Genomic DNA, 16,459 nt, shown 5'->3' on the forward strand with positions numbered 1-16,459 from the left:
TTCTGAAGATGAACAAAAGTCTTACAGGTGTGGAACGACATGAGGGTGAGTAATAAATGACAGAATTTTCATTTTTGGGTGAACTAACCCTTTAACCCTTTTTTGTCATTCATACTTGAGTGTTTATGTCTTGTCCACAAGTAAAGAAAAGAGAATCCAGCTACTATGGTGGAAGATGTGCTACTTACTTGCTCAAAACACGTTTTTTTTTGGAAATAAATGTACATTTTGTGGGATTTTGTTCTTACTCTCAGTGTGTTTAGAGTGTAGAATGACCGATCTGCTCTGTTATGGTGATAGAGACAGTCATTGATTATGATCATTTACATTGATTATGCTGACAACATGTAAAGTTTAAACAATGTCTTAAACTGTATTTGCTTTTTTAAATCACTAATTGTTTTAAGGAAACCTGACACTCTGACATTTTTGCCCACTACCCTGAATTCACTTTGCATGTCATTGGCTTTATTGGCATCCTGTCAGCTTATTCCACGAGCGCATGTCTTGTGCACGTCTATTTAATTTGGCATCAAGATCGGAGAAAAACGAGTGATTTCAAAGTGTAATGTGAACGCCGTTATCTTGTGTGGTCAGATTTTTATAATGAGCTGATGTTTCTCATTGATATATAAATGTGGGCGAACATATCTTAGCATTACCATGGTTCAGTCGTCAATATCATGATGGTTTCCAAACAAGAAATAGTTAATAGAAATAATTTAATTAAACCACAAAAAGTTCACTAAGGTGGTTTCATTAAAAATTCTCTGCAGGTAATATAACGGATGGTCTTAACTCTTACCTTCTTCTGCGGCGAGGATTCATCTACCGTGCTGAGAGATGACAGGGGAAGAAGACAAGAGAGAGACAGAAAGAAATAAAGAAAAATGAGCCAAAGGGATCGCTTGAAATATAAATGTGCCATTATATCAATACTGCAAGATGGCATCTCCCACCCGCTGCGAGGAGCGCTCGTAAAAAGCCTTTTCTCATTCAGATCAGGCCTGAATCATCAGCGCTAACATTAAAGTCTGACACAACATGATTTACTGATTGCCTCATCTAAATGAAAGCGCACAACGTCCTCATCCATGCACACCTCATTCTGATTAAACAGCCTGATAAAAACGGGCAATCGGAGAGAGCTTTATAGTCTCCATATTCCCCATCTGATGCCTCTCTAATTAATCATTGGCCAGCAGCAGCAGGCGTGTGATGTATAGCTGAGAGGTCAATGCCAGGACTGCTGCTTACTAAACAGAAATATTGGATAAGAGCTCATGTGTGAAGCGAAGCTCTTTGGCCTGGCCGAATTCATTCATTCTGCTCAGATATGTATTAGAGGAATATTACAAAGCCACTTTCCTAATCCTGTGTTAATAAATTGTAGGGCTCGTGCACCCAAAAAACCTGACCCTGACTATAGTTCTTAACATGGCCATCATGAATCTATAGTCCAGGCTTCAAAAAACAAGGTGAGGTGAGACATGACCAAAGAAAAAGAAAAGATTGTATAGTTCTTTAAATAGGGAAAGTATAAGATGTATTTGTGTAATGGGTTACAGTATAATACTAACAATAATATTAAGTAAGGGATAATGTACACCCAAACTGTTGATATTGCAAAATAAACCCAGACAGGGTGATTTTATACAAGTAAATAATTAGAAATAAAACAGGTAATCGATTTGATGCCGTGCCTGAATGCCGTTTATCCCTTCACAGTGGCGTGGCATATCGCGGACGGGCACTCAGGGCTATTCAATTATCATTATTATTATCATATTATTAAATTAATATTGCACTTCATTTGCCTTGCGATATCATAGTGCATCACCGCATAACCGCCGCGCTGCGAGGCCGAGGATAGTAAAATATTAGTTAGATAGCTTACTCCTCAATTAAAAACAACTTGTTTAACATGAAATACTTCTCAATTCACAAAAAAATACCATTTTTTTCTCACTATGAGAAATATTAAGAAAATAAATTCGATTCATCTTGCATCGTCTCTAAGAGAATATGCACTGTTATTGCAGCGGCAGATGCCAAAAGCTCAGTCAGTTTTTCCTTTCAGTTTCTGTAGTGAATAATTGACTGGAGTTTGAGACTTCTTCATCGACATAAGTTTGCACATTGTTTGTGTGATATCCACAAGCTTGCCTTCATGGTTTAAAATGGAAATATTTTTAATATTGCGACATGGTATTTTTCATTATAAACAGTTGCTCACAAAATAATGGACAATTATTCACAAATCGCCTGCGTCTTTTCCTGTGATAATAAAATTGCGTGAATTATTAAATAAATGGGTAAATAAACTTGCCGCACAGATGTCAGATGTTGCCCATGCCGACCCTTAAACTTACCCATATCGCCAAACCAGTCCCTAACCTCAATAGCAGCAAAAGTGTTTTGTAATACAACATGAACACATTGTACTTATTTTATTTTTGATGTAAGTACATAGATTACACTTAATATTGTGTCTTTAACTACTAATATAATTTTTGAAAGTTTGGATTGCTGCATTGAATCAAAAATCTCATCCAGAGTAATAATGCTTGTAACAGTCAATTTTAGATTAAACAATATGTTGAGAGTCATTCAAAAGAAGTCATTTAAAAGTGCAGTTAAACTAATTAAAGCTTAGTTATCACCCACAGCAGAGTGTGTCATCTGGGGACCGACTGATGAGTATTTTAACTGTCAACACACAGATCTTCTTTGTATCACCACTTCACTCCTTTATTATCTCTCTGTTACTCTATTTCTCATCATGTATCCCAGAAGGGAAAGGCAGAATGTCAAAGAAAATCATGCCTTGTAGGGCTAATCCCAAAATGGTTGCATGGATAAAAAACAGCATGATTTATTCAAAAGACGAGAGTTTATAGGGCATCATTTTGTATTTTTCCATCTCTCATTTTGCATTTTTAGGAGTACGAATAAGGGACGCTATTGTGCGAATATAATCAGTGCATCTTAATATATCTACCATAACAAAGAGCTTCCCAGAAATCAGTTGTGAATAAGAAATTTATAATTTCAGTGTGTAAAAATTAGATGTGGTGTGGTTATGATGATGAAGTGACTCACTGTCTCCTTTGCATCCTTAGAAGTTTCTGAAGTTCTTTGAGATCTTTCTCCAGAGAGGGAAACTCATAGAGATCATCCAGAACATATCTGTACAGAGTCTGCAAACATGAAACGAAAGCAAGATTGAAATTTCAGGTTGTGAATGTGGCATTAATTTATTACTATTGCAACTTATATATCAGATATTGATTACCATGTCTGAAAAAAGGGATCTGATTTATTTCATTTTATTATTTTTTTTAGTGTCCTTGTAACATATGTTACATGTACTTACTCCAGTATTAACTACATAATTACATGCAACTAACTCTATAGTAATGTTAATTTAGGGTACATTTACACAACAATGATGTATTAAAAAGAGAACAGTTTTTCCTTTGCGTTTATCGCATACAGACGACAACGTTGATCCCCATTCACTCAGATCTGTGAAAACAACTAAAAATGCTGTATTATTCATGCCAGGCCAGTAGCTGGCAATCCCATTTTGTAGAAAAATAGACTAAACATGTAATACATATACGCATGACGTCAAAGTTTTCACAAATTCGTGTTTTTGTAGATTATACAGTGATGATAACGGTACCGTTTTCAAAAACTTGCACTTTAAAACCCATTTTCAAAAGTTTGTTTTGAGGCCCCCAAAACACTGTTGTCGTGTAAATGAACAGCCAAACACATAAAACGTTTAACGCTTTTAGTTGAAAACGGTGCTGTGTAAACGGCCCCTGATATTACTTAAAACTGCAATGATCCAATAACGAAAGGACTGACTCCATGTGGCTTAACATGGAAGCAATGACTTGTGCTCCCCTTCTAATAAAATGTATCCCTTTCATTATAAATATAAAAAAACTCAAATGCATTTCAAAAAACTTTATTATTTCAAATTAAAATCCCAGCCAATCTTACCTTGCTATCTCCTAGTGCTTTTAACCCTGATTTTTTCTATTTCTCTGTATAATATTGGTCATTCAGTCTGGTTCAAATTGGGGATCTCAAAAATATCTTGCTTTTTTTTTTTTTATAGGTACAACATTAAAATCTTTCCAACAATTACCGTATCAATATAACATACCACAATCTCAGTTTTTCAAATATCTTCAGTTGCGTCATTTTATAAAACCTTTGTCTGATAATGGCAAATTGAGATTAGAATTTACTCGCATTGAACAGATTGTGACAAATAATTTTTCTAAAGGGATAATATCTGTTATATATGATGCTTTGTCTGACACATACTTCCTCTTTAGAGAATTTGAAGAGTGTTTGGGAAAATGATTTAGGTCACAGAATCGATAATGCAGATTGGTCTGCTGTATGTAACAATTTGTACTTTAAGTGTACTTCATTGGGGGTTCATGAACTTAATTACAAATTGATTAACAGAATCAATCTCCCACCATTGCATCTAAAAAAGATTTATAGGAACTCCTCTGGTCTGTTTTAATTGTAAAAAGCGCAAGGGAACATTTCTTCACTGTTTTTGGTATTGTGATAAAATCATCCCTTTTTGGACCAAAATACATAATTTCTTACAAAAGCAATTTCGTTTCTCTTTGGAATTTGTATCTGTGTAACGAGGTGGGACCCAGGGTAAGAGCCATCTGCAGGCTTTATTAAACAGAGCTCGTAGTAAGACAGGCAATGCAACAATGGCAAACAGGTATGGCAGAGAGCAGGCAGAATCGTAGTCGAGGAACAGGCAATGAATCAGGGCAGGTGGAAAGCATTCACAAAACCAGGAAACAAACAATCCAAAAGGTTCAAAGGGCCTTGAGCCTCGGGCGGCCACGGCGGGTCAGGAGCCTCGGGCGGCCACGGCGGGTCAGGAGTGTCGGGCAGCCACAGTGGGTCAGGTGCCGTGAGCAGCCATGGCGGGTTAGAGTCTGTAGATGACTATGGCGGGTCAGTGGCCGTAGGTGGCCGTGGCAGTTCAGGGACCATTGGTGACCGTGGCAGTTCAGAGTCCCCACCCACAAGTTCCCCATCCTCAGGTATATACACCCTCTGGAACTGACTCGGGCTCCGGTGCGGAGTCTGGTGCGGGCTAAGGTGCAGAGTCTGGAGCGGGCTCGGTGAAGACTGGAGCGGGCTCAGCGGACACTGGAGCGGCCTCGGCGGAGACTGAAACGGGCTCGGCTGAGGCAGGAGCGGCCATCTTGTCCGTAGACACTGGCGGTGCGGCCATCTTGTCCATAGACACTGGCGGAGCGGCCATCTTGTCCATGGACACTGGCGGAGTGGCCATCTTGACCATATACACTGGCGGAGCGTCCACCTTGTCCGTAGACACTGGCGGACTTGCACTTGAGTGCATAGCAACCGGTGGACTTGAACTTGAGGGCGTAGCAATTGGCGGACTTGGACTGGAGTGCATGGCAACCGGCGGACTTGGACTGGAGTGCATGGCAACCTGCGGACTTGGACTTGAGTGCATGGCAACCTGCGGACTTGGACTTGAGTGCGCGGCAACTGGCGGACTTGGACTTGAGTGCGTAACGGCCGGCGAGCTTGAGTGCGAAGCGGCTGGTGGGCTTGAGGGAAAAGCCGGCGGAGGTTTCGGAATGCCAGCTGCATGTGCTGAAATCAGTGGAGGATCGTTCACAACAATCCCCTCTGCTCTCGGACGGGCCTCGAGACGTGACGTGACTCTGGGCGATCAGCAGAGACGTGACGTGACTCTGGGCGATCAGCGGAGACGTGACGTGGCTCTGGGCGATCAGTGGAGACGTGACGTGGCTCTGGAAGATCAGCGGAGACGTGACGTGGCTCTGGGCGATCAGTGGAGACGTGACGTGGCTCTGGAAGATCAGCGGAGACGTGACGTGGATCTGGGAGATCAAGTGTGACTTGACTTGGCTCAGGAAGTTTAACTTGAACTTGACGTGGTTCAGGAATATCAACTTTGGCTTGACTTGGCTTGTGAAGATCAGCGTTGGCTTGACTTTGCTCATGAAGATCATCTATGACTTGAATGGGCTCATGAAGATCAACTGTGACTTGACCTGGCTCATGAAGATCAACTGTGACTTGACTTTGCTCATGAAGATCATTTGTGACTTGACTTAGCTCATGAAGATCATCTGTGACTTGACTTTGCTCAGGAAGATCAGCTGTGACTTGACTTTGTGTTGTTGTTGTGCCCGCCATTTTGTGAGTGTTCTCCTTAGCGGCAGCCATTACATGATGCACAGTGGTGTCGCATTTCTCCGCGACATCCACAGTAAATGGTGTGCCAACAGACAACAAAGCATAATCCAAGAAATGACTGAGGGAGGAACGGGGTCCATTTCGTACTAATTGTTCTTTGAGTGGTTGGTTAACACCCCCAGAGAAAAAGTCAATGAGTGCAGTCAGGCAGATCTGAATAATATGCAATGTTCAGGTATTCGGTGATGTAATCCTCGATCGATCGTGTGCCCTGCTTGAGACATAATAGTAAATATGCAATGTCCATACCGGGCCAATGATCTCCTGAAAAGCCGCTGGATCCTTGTGTTGGCGAGGTCTTCTGTAACAAGGCGGGACCCATGGTAAGATCCATCTGCAGGCTTTATTAAACAGAGCTCGTAGTAAGATAGGCAATGCAACAGTGGCAAACAGGTATGGCAGAGAGCAGGCAGAATCATAGTCGAGGAACAGGCAATGAATCAGGGCAGGCGGAAAGCATTCACAAAACCAGGAAACAATAAACAATCCAAAAGGTCCAAAGGGCAGGCAGCAGGAATCATAAAACGGGGAACAGACGGGATCAGTAACAGGCAGGCAGACAGACATACAGACAAGATAGAAACGCTCAGAATTGCAACAATGGTTGACAACACCTCACAAAGTGTGTGAGGGTGTGTGTGGCTTAAATAGTCCAGATAATGTGCTGTAGCAGTATGTGGCAATTGGTGATTGGTGGAGTGAGTGCAGGTGATTGCCAGGGAGGATTGTGGGAAATGTAGTCCGGGAATGACTGGGAACGTGACAATCTGTTATCTATTGGAGTGGAGACAATGTTTGACTCACATGCTAAACACCTGTTTTTAATTTTGGTTTATTTAACAAAGAAATGTATATTGTTACTGCGGGAAATTCGAGCTTGTCACCATTCGTCTTCGTATCATTACGTCACAACAGCAGCTGGAATAATTAAACTTATTTTGATGGCGGATTGTATGACAAACTTAGAGTTAGAGTTAGACTTTAGACTGTACAGAAATTGAAATTTACAGGAAACGCTAACACACACTAAATACACAGTCACACAATGCTAATGTTGTTGCTAATTTGAGAACCAAGTATAACAAGAATAATAATTTGCACGGTTTGATGTGATATGAGCTAAGCGATCGTTAGATTAAATCACCATTGGTAGCACAATTTATTGTTATGCTTTTTTTCTCAGTTAGTCAGAAAAAAGTGGCAGATGTGTTACTTGTTCAGATGAGATTTTCTGGTGAAAATTCTTATTTTAGTCATACTTCCAAGAATACAATCTGTTATCCCGAAGTACAGTATCCACTATTGCACTGACTGACAGCCACACATTCTCCTCAAAACATTAGATTCATCTGCGCTGAGGAGCCATGCCAATGCACAACCCACGTAAAGATAATTCCACAAATGACTGCAATTACAGGTTTTAAACAGAGATGGCGACAAAGAGGCAAAACTTAAGGACTGCAGCTTTAATGTATAGTACTAAAAGTATAATTACTCTGTAACAAGGACACCTTAAAATAAAGTGTAACAAAAAAAAGCACCAATTTCACTGTAATACATGTGAGTCTACATACAGTAGAGTGTATGATAATTAAAAGGTCTGAGGGCATTTAAAAATCCTCTGAAGCCAGCAATAATCTCACGATCTCGTCCTCATTATGAGGCATTAAGAAATCAAAAGCTGTAGGGGCGGTGGCATTTTTGTATTTCCAAAAATAATTCCCTCCCTCTCTCCATCCGTACCTTGAGGAATAGTTTGGCGTGCTCGTCGTCCTGTGGCAGGTCTGTGCACAGCGAGCTCCACTGGGAAAGCAGGTGCAGCACTTTTCGTTTCCTAAGCAGAGTGTCTCTCCCTTCCTCTTTCATCCGTCCTTTCTTTGAACAATAGGTGGACCAGGAGCAGTTAAGGCATCAAATCTATTCCAGCACGCTAGACTGCTCAAAACCACAGTTCAGAGGAAGGAGGAAATGCCTGAGGCTGAATTCTCTGTATTAAATTAACAGAGGTTGAGTAAGAGAGAATTAATTGCGTGCCCTCGGCTAAACGGCGTAGGGTTTGTTAAGTGGTTTAACGCCAGACAGAGCGTGTTGTTAAGATCATGTAAAAGAACATGTATAACATAGTGCTGCTCAGTCATTGTACAGTTCCATGGATTGCTCATTGCTTCATTCGAGTCTCAGATCATCTTTCAATAGTTAACTGAGAATCCAGAACAGAGGGTATGGAATATTTCATTTAGAATGTACAATACAATACAATAATGTATATCTACAATATACACTTCTCATCAAAAAAATTTGACACACTGTACTGTATGTTCTTTAAAAAACATTTTGATATGGGCTTATACTTAAATTCTTGTGTAGACAAAGATGAATTGTGCCTACTGCCTACATTTAAATTTCTTTTAAAAACTGAAATTAATCTATTTTTAAGTGTATTATTGATAATAAATAGTTACTGAGTAAACTATAAAATACCTTTAAAATAATATGTTAACTAATTATTATTGTAAACATAGTACAAACCCGATTCCAAAAAGTTGGGACACTGTTCAAATTGTGAATAAAAAAGGAATGCAATAATTTACAAATCTCATAAACCTATATTTTATTCACAATAGAATATTGATAACATATCAAATGTTGAAAATGAGACATTTTGAAATGTCATGCCACATATAGGCTCATTTTGGATTTCATGAGAGCTACACATTCCAAAAAAGTTGGGACAGGTAGCAATAAGAGGCTGGAAAAGTTAAATGTACATATAAAGGAACAGCTGGAGGACCAATTTGCAACTTATTAGGTCAATTGGCAACATGATTGGGTATAAAAAGAGCCTCTCAGAGTGGCAGTGTCTCTCAGAAGTCAAGATGGGCAGAGGATCACCAATTCCCCCAATGCTGCGGCGAAAAATAGTGGAGCAATATCAGAAAGGAGTTTCTCAGAGAAAAATTGCAAAGAGTTTGAAGTTATCATCATCTACAGTGCATAATATCATCCGAAGATTCAGAGAATCTGGAACAATCTCTGTGCGCAAGGGTCAAGGCTGGAAAACCATACTGGATGCCCGTGATCTTCGGGCCCTTAGTCGGCACTGCATCACATACAGGAATGCTATACTGTAATGGAAATCACAACATGCGTTGTGAACACAATCCACTGTGCCATTCGGCGTTGCCGGCTAAAACTCTACGGGTCAAAAAAGAAGCCATATCTAAACATGATCCAGAAGCACAGGCGTTTTCTCTGGGCCAAGGCTCATTTAAAATGGACTGTGGCAAAGTGGAAAACTGTTCTGTGGTCAGACGAATCAAAATTTGAAGTTCTTTTTGGAAAACTGGGATGCCATGTCATCCGGACTAAAGAGGACAAGGACATCCAAGTTGTTATCAGCGCTCAGTTCAGAAACCTGCATCTCTGATGGTATGGGGTTGCATGAGTGCATGTGGCATAGGCAGCTTACACATCTGGAAAGGCACCATCAATGCTGAAAGGTATATCCAAGTTCTAGAACAACATATGCTCCCATCCAGAGGTCGTCACTTTCAGGGAAGACCTTGCATTTTCCAGCATGACAATGCCAGACCACATACTGCATCAATTACAACATCATGGCTGTGTAGAAGAAGGATCCGGGTACTGAAATGACCAGCCTGCAGTCCAGATCTTTCACCCATAGAAAACATTTGGCGCATCATAAAGAGGAAGATTCGACAAAGAAGACCTAAGACAGTTGAGCAACTAGAAGCCTGTATTAGACAAGAACAGGACAACTTGAGCAACTCGTCTCTTCAGTCCCCAGACGTTTGCAGACTGTTATAAAAAGAAGAGGGAATGCCACACAGTGGTAAACATGGCCTTGTCCCAACTTTTTTGAGATGTGTTGATGCCATGAAATTTAAAATCAACTTATTTTTCCCTTAAAATTATACATTTTCTCAGTTTAAACATTTGATATGTCATTTATGTTGTATTCTGAATAAAATATTGAAATTTGAAACTTCCACATCATTGCATTCTGTTTTTATTCACAATTTGTACAGTGTCCCAACTTTTTTGGAATCGGGTTTGTATTATACCGTATGTGTTACATACTGTACATGTATATGCACATTTTTTAAAGAAATTAATATTTTTATTCAGCAAGGATGTTAAATTGATCAAAAATAACAGTAAAGATGTTTATAATGTTACAAAAAGTCTGTTACGCATCAACTGTTTCCAAAATTGATCATATGAAATGTTTCTTGAGCAGCAAATCAGTATATTAGAATGATTTCTGAAGGATCATGTGACACTGAAGACTGGAGTAATGATGCTGAAAATTCAGCTTTGTCATCACATCAATAAATTACTTTGTAAAATATATTCAGATGGAAAACTAATGTTAGCAAATGAAATCTTATTGTAAAGTGTTACCGAGACTACTTTCAAAAACAGAAAAATCCTTACCGACCTCAAACTTTTGAATGGTAGTGTATATTGTATTGTAATAACCAAACTTGACTTTTAAAAATATAGGCAGGCAGTTTTTGTAGCAGAAACAACATCAGCAATGACGTATATAAGAGCATGTGTGTATGTCATGAGAAGGATATTGACCAAGTAGTGCTTGGCACAGGTCACTGGTGGACATGAACACAGGATACGTCAGGAGGAAGTCATCAAGTAGACTCTCTGAAAATAAACAAGAACATGTAATATGCATTAGACATGTTAGTTAGAAAACAACTGAGAATCATTAAAAACTCTGGAGAAACAAATAATAATGAAGATTTCAACGGAAATGTTGACAAAAAAAGAGAAAATTGTGTCAACCTTATGCCATTTAATTTGTTTTAATTGTTTCTGTGGAACACAAAGGAGATATTTTGAAGAATGTTCATGCTGCTGTTTTTCATACAGTGATGGTGGATGGGGACAAGGGACTGTCAAACCCCAAAAAGTGCCATAAAAGCAATCATATAATTATTTTGTGTGACTTAAGTGCTATATTGCAAGTGTTCTGTCAGTTTTTTCTGTGAGAAACAGACCAAAATTGAATTCACTTAACTTGCTGACATCTGTAGTCACCATTCACTTTCACTGCATGGAACAAAGCAGCTTGAACATTCTGCCATCATTTGTGTTCCATAGTGAAAAGAAATACGGTTTGTGAAAGACATGAAGATGAGACATTTCATTTTAACTCTGGTGCTACTTGTGTGGCAGTCAAAAATGACCAATTATTTATTTTTATAATTTTATTTTAATGAAATGAATGTACAAGTTCGATGATGTTTTTTTATTTAATATTTTGTATTTTTAGGTCATTTTATGCTACTAAATTATATTTATGACACTTGGTAGATTATTGCTAAAATAAAAAAATAAAAAGTTTAAAAAGTGAAACTAACAAAAGTTATAGATGTTTAAGTTTATTAATGTGAAAAATGCACCAAAATACTATTTTTAACTTCTAAAAAAGTTCTAAAAATCTAAAAAAAAAAGTTTGAGGTTGATATCTCAAAAACTGAGCTTTCAGTAAGATTTTGTTTGGGCGCAGTACCAAACGTTTCCACTAGATGAAATGTGTCTCCCTATTCACTTCCAATGCGCTCACATATTAATTTCCATTTTTTTTCAGGACCATTTAACCTTTTCAAATCATGTCCATGATTTTTTGTGTGTGTTCACATAGTAAGTGCACTGTAAAAAATGACCGTGATTTTAACAGTAAAAGACTGTAAAAATTCTGCAGTGAAAAACTGTCAATTGGTTTACAGAAAGTTTCCGTACTATATACGGTGAATAACTGTAATAGATCTAATGGTACATTTAATGTAATTTTACGGTAAAATACCGTTAAATTCACAGTTTTTGGAAGTGAAAAATAACAATTCATTGTAAAATTTACAGTGAAAAACCGTAAATTGACATTCCCACAATTCCCTGCATGACACTTCACATGTGATATATTTTCGTTGAAATAACTCTGTTTCTTCTTAGTTTTTCTCATTTTTTTCTTATCAGTTATATACATTAGGGTTTTATGTTACATCTAATGTTGTTAAATTAATGTTTATTGCATTTTTAAAATTTCATGCATGTTACCATGATGGTGTTTAGTGTGTGTGTGAATGACTCTGTGTGCACCTTCTATATGTTAGTGTTGTCCTTCTCAGCTTGTGGAAAATCTGCTTGTGATGAACTTTGATTCATCATGTGACTCTTATCACCACTGTGTTTGGTGACTGTCAGTGTATTATAAAGGTACAAAACAGATATTAGTACTTCATTAGGTTGGTAAATTAACATTATATCAGTTAATGAAATACGTTATTTTACTTTATTTATTTCTATTTTATTTAACAGATTTTTTTTTTTTTACATTGGTACTGTATTTTTTACGGTAAAGTTCTGGCAACCACAGCTGCCGTTTTTTTACCGTAAATTTTACTGGGATTTTTTTTTACAGTGTGCCAAAACCTTTACCAAGTTTCCTATTATTCTGATGAAGTAACAAATTCTAAAAAATATATATATATAAAATTTTCCAGTCAAAAATGACAGAACAGCACCAGAGGGTTAAAGCAAGTTATTCCTTAAAACCTGATCTTTTTACAATGCCAAGCACTGCAGCTACATTAAGCCGGTAAACGTTTAGACTCTGGTATAGAGTCATGAAAAATTCAGCACAGCCGAATCAAACCCAACAGGCAGTTTACGTGTGCTCTTGTTTGTTTTCTTCTGTTCTCTCTCTTTCCTCCTGACCTCGTTTCTCCTGCATTATCACACTTTGCAATTGCACCACTTTAATTAGAGTTGTGTTTGCCTGGAAGCATGTTCATACATCATCTCGCTGTGAAAGTATTACTGAAGGAACGAGCACTCGGTGCGTGGTGACCTTGTGCACGACTGCTAATGTTTTTAATCCCACTGCACAGTGATGGCAGCAATCCTTATCTGCCATGCAGAACGACAGAACGTTTCCTGTGTGCAGTAATGGGTCACATTTAAACTTATTTCACGTAACCTTTGTTAAAGAGATTCATTCTGGAAATGATGAAGAACCCCTTATCGTTCACCTCAGTGCAACCTGCAAACTCATAATTAAGTTTCAATTATATCACCTAAAGGCAATGCTTCTTTATAGAAGAACAATTCATACAATATTATAAAGTACGTCTAGAATATTTTTTAAACAGATCGAGGAAACATTTCACAAAAACATTCATACATTTAGGTGTCAATGTCCAAATATTTTATGTTGTACATCACGCACAGTGCTCCATGTTAGTTCAGCTCAAAAAAGAAGTCACTTTTTAGCATCACCACATGACCAAGGGACCAAGTCAAGTGCTTCCACAACTTTGACATGTGCCACAAACATATTACAGGAGCAATCCACATTGACTGAACTGCCTTGCTGTAGGGTACAGTGGTGATGCTTCATGGGTACTACAGCAACTTCCCTGGTTCCTGAGCCAATACCACTACTCCACACCAACCCAACTATAATCTATAGCTAATAATAGAGAGACGAAAGAAAGAGACAAGAAGTGAACAAGAAGAGAAAGGGAGAGCGGGACATTAAATGGCCCTTAATACGCCTGACCTCTCTGCTGATCCCACTGAAACACACTATTACTCACATAATGACACCATTACTCTGATAAGGCCGTAATGACTGATATGCATTCACTGTTCATTCCACTTTAATTTGCTCTGCAGGAATATAAATTTCACCATTTGCTCTCACAGACATCGATATTCTCATCTGATCTGCAGATCGACAGAATTTCTTGGTTTTTGGCTTGTGAGTAATTTAGATGCCTTCAACCTACATTCTGAACACCAAATGTAACAACGTTGAGCAATACCTAATGTTGTGCCTCCCTTGTGCAAAGCACCAATACACGTTCTTTACAGATTCACATTATTATATTACATACTGTCAGCAGTGTTGGGCAAGTTACTATTAAAAAAGTAACTTATTAGATTACTGAACTTATTACTCACTCGAAAAAGTATTGCATTACTTATTACGAAATATAAAATGGTTAGTTCCCATCCTTGATTCTGATTGGTCAATAGCTGTGTCTTATTCACAATAAAACACGGCTATGACCGCTTCACCCAACAGTTATGTGTATCACTACACAACACCCTTAGCAACCACTCTTAGCAACGTAAACTGTGTGTTCTCAATAGATATTGTTTATTGAAGCTTACTGTATTATGTAGAAGAGTATTGTGAGAAAGAGATCGAGTGAGCGAGTTTATTACCTGCATTCAGATTTAGCATTTTCCTTAAAACATCCGTTTAAATGTCCAATGTATTATCTTGTCCTTTTAACATTTAAGGGGATTTCCCGTGACTGACAGTGCTAATCAAAGCATATGTCAGTTGTGTCTTGTTCCGTGTTCACAACAATTCAGTATTTTCAATGTAAAAGTCTTCGCTTTTGACTGACACACTCGAAGGGTCTTTGCCGCCATCTAATGGCGTAATAATGTAACTTCTGTTGCTGTTCACAGTCAGGGACTATTTTTTCTGGCGGAAGGAAAGCTTTTGGTCAAAGTTTACTTTATGAAAGTTACATTGATACATATCTTTGGCTTTAATATTTGTATTGTGTGGTAACCGTTTTATAAAAGCAATAAGGTACTCGAGGCTAGTTCTGTATCGTGAATAAGTCACGGCTGAAGTGGTTGCAACGCCCTTCAGCCGCGGCTTATTTGCGATACAGCACAGCCTCTCGTACCTTATTGCTTACTTACTTTCTCAATCCCATATCAACCTCGAACAGTTGAACAATACAAGGATAGGCATAAAATACTATGGAAGTCAATGGGGCCCATCAACTGTTTGGTTACAGACATTTTTCAAAATATCTTATTTTGTGTTCAACAGAAGAAAGAAATTCATACAGGTTTGAAACAACTTGAGGGTGAGTAAATGACAGAATTTTCATTTTTGGGTGAACAATCCCTTTAATTCATGCTGGAAACGAAACACTAACTTGAAGTTATAATCGTTACTGGAGAAAATGGCTTATAATGAGACAAAGAGGAAACATTACATTCACTGAACACATGCCTGAATGCAAAAATACAATAAACCAATCCACCCTCTTGGCTAGAGTATCAATAAACGAACTAGTAATGAAATTGATTAGATTTGTCCCTCAAACCATTATGAATTATTTATAAGCCTTTGAAAGATACACACATATTCTTTTGGTGTAAGTAAAATGAACTAATTAAGGCTTAATATCTTATGCAATAGTGACTCTCAATTACAATATCGTTCAAAAGTTTGGAGTTGGTAAAAAAAAAAAAAAAAAGTTCTGTGATGGCAAAGCTGAATTTTCAGCATCATTACTCCAGATTTCAGTGTCACATGATCCTTCAGAAGTCATTCTAATATGCTGATTTGCAGTGCAACAAACAAAGCATATAAAATGATTTTGGGTAACATTATTTTACAGTGTTACAGTAGTCACTATAGTAATAACAGTAAATTATGCATAATTACATCATGCAACTAGCCCTAAACCAAACCATAATCCTAGCCATAACTCTACAGTAAGTACACGTAGTTAATTATTATTACTCAGTACTTAAATGTAACACTTTAAAATAAAGTGTAACCTACATATCGTTAGTGACTTTGTGTGTTAATTCTAAGTAAATGGTAAATATAAATGTAGGTCTTAAGGATCCCTGAAACTGTAATTAAATAGAGCCAAACTGCATAAACAGACTTACAATTTCTGTCAGATTTTAAGGCACTCTGATGTTTATTCCAATTACCACTAAATTAGACTTATGCAACCTAAAGCGAAGCAGGGGGGTTGGAGGGAGAAAGGGAGAGAATAATGAATTAGTTGAGTGTTTTCTGAAGCAGTGTATGGTGACAGAGGGATTCCTCCATAAGCTGTAAATCCAATTAGTGACAGTCTTCCTGCGGGCTGCGGAGTGAGTGTGCTGCATTGGCACTGTTGTAAATTCTTCTTTAATTTCACACTTACTTCCTTGAGCTTTGTGCGTTCTGCTCTACTGAACTGCTCGCATCATTATGGTAATCTGCAGCTAGCAGCTGTACACGCTGCTGCCAATAGTGCTTGCTTACTCACACAGAGAGACACTGTGT

At 38.1% G+C, this 16,459-nt stretch overlaps 1 protein-coding gene across 3 annotated transcripts in view; it reads right to left on the reverse strand.

Annotated features, from left to right (window-relative positions):
- Positions 1–16,459, reverse strand: part of rapgef5b (Rap guanine nucleotide exchange factor (GEF) 5b) — an 82,813-nt gene that overhangs the window by 11,961 nt on the left and 54,393 nt on the right. For all 3 annotated transcript variants that reach the window (XM_048152437.1, XM_048152438.1, XM_048152436.1), the window contains 4 exons: positions 10,920–10,998; positions 8,059–8,203; positions 3,103–3,200; positions 806–836 (listed from right to left, as the gene is read on the reverse strand). In XM_048152437.1, the coding sequence (XP_048008394.1) occupies positions 806–836; positions 3,103–3,200; positions 8,059–8,203; positions 10,920–10,998 (353 nt within the window). The remainder of the gene's footprint in view (positions 1–805; positions 837–3,102; positions 3,201–8,058; positions 8,204–10,919; positions 10,999–16,459) is intronic.

This window comes from Megalobrama amblycephala, linkage group LG13, assembly GCF_018812025.1.
Source record: "Megalobrama amblycephala isolate DHTTF-2021 linkage group LG13, ASM1881202v1, whole genome shotgun sequence".
NCBI lineage: Eukaryota > Metazoa > Chordata > Actinopteri > Cypriniformes > Xenocyprididae > Megalobrama > Megalobrama amblycephala.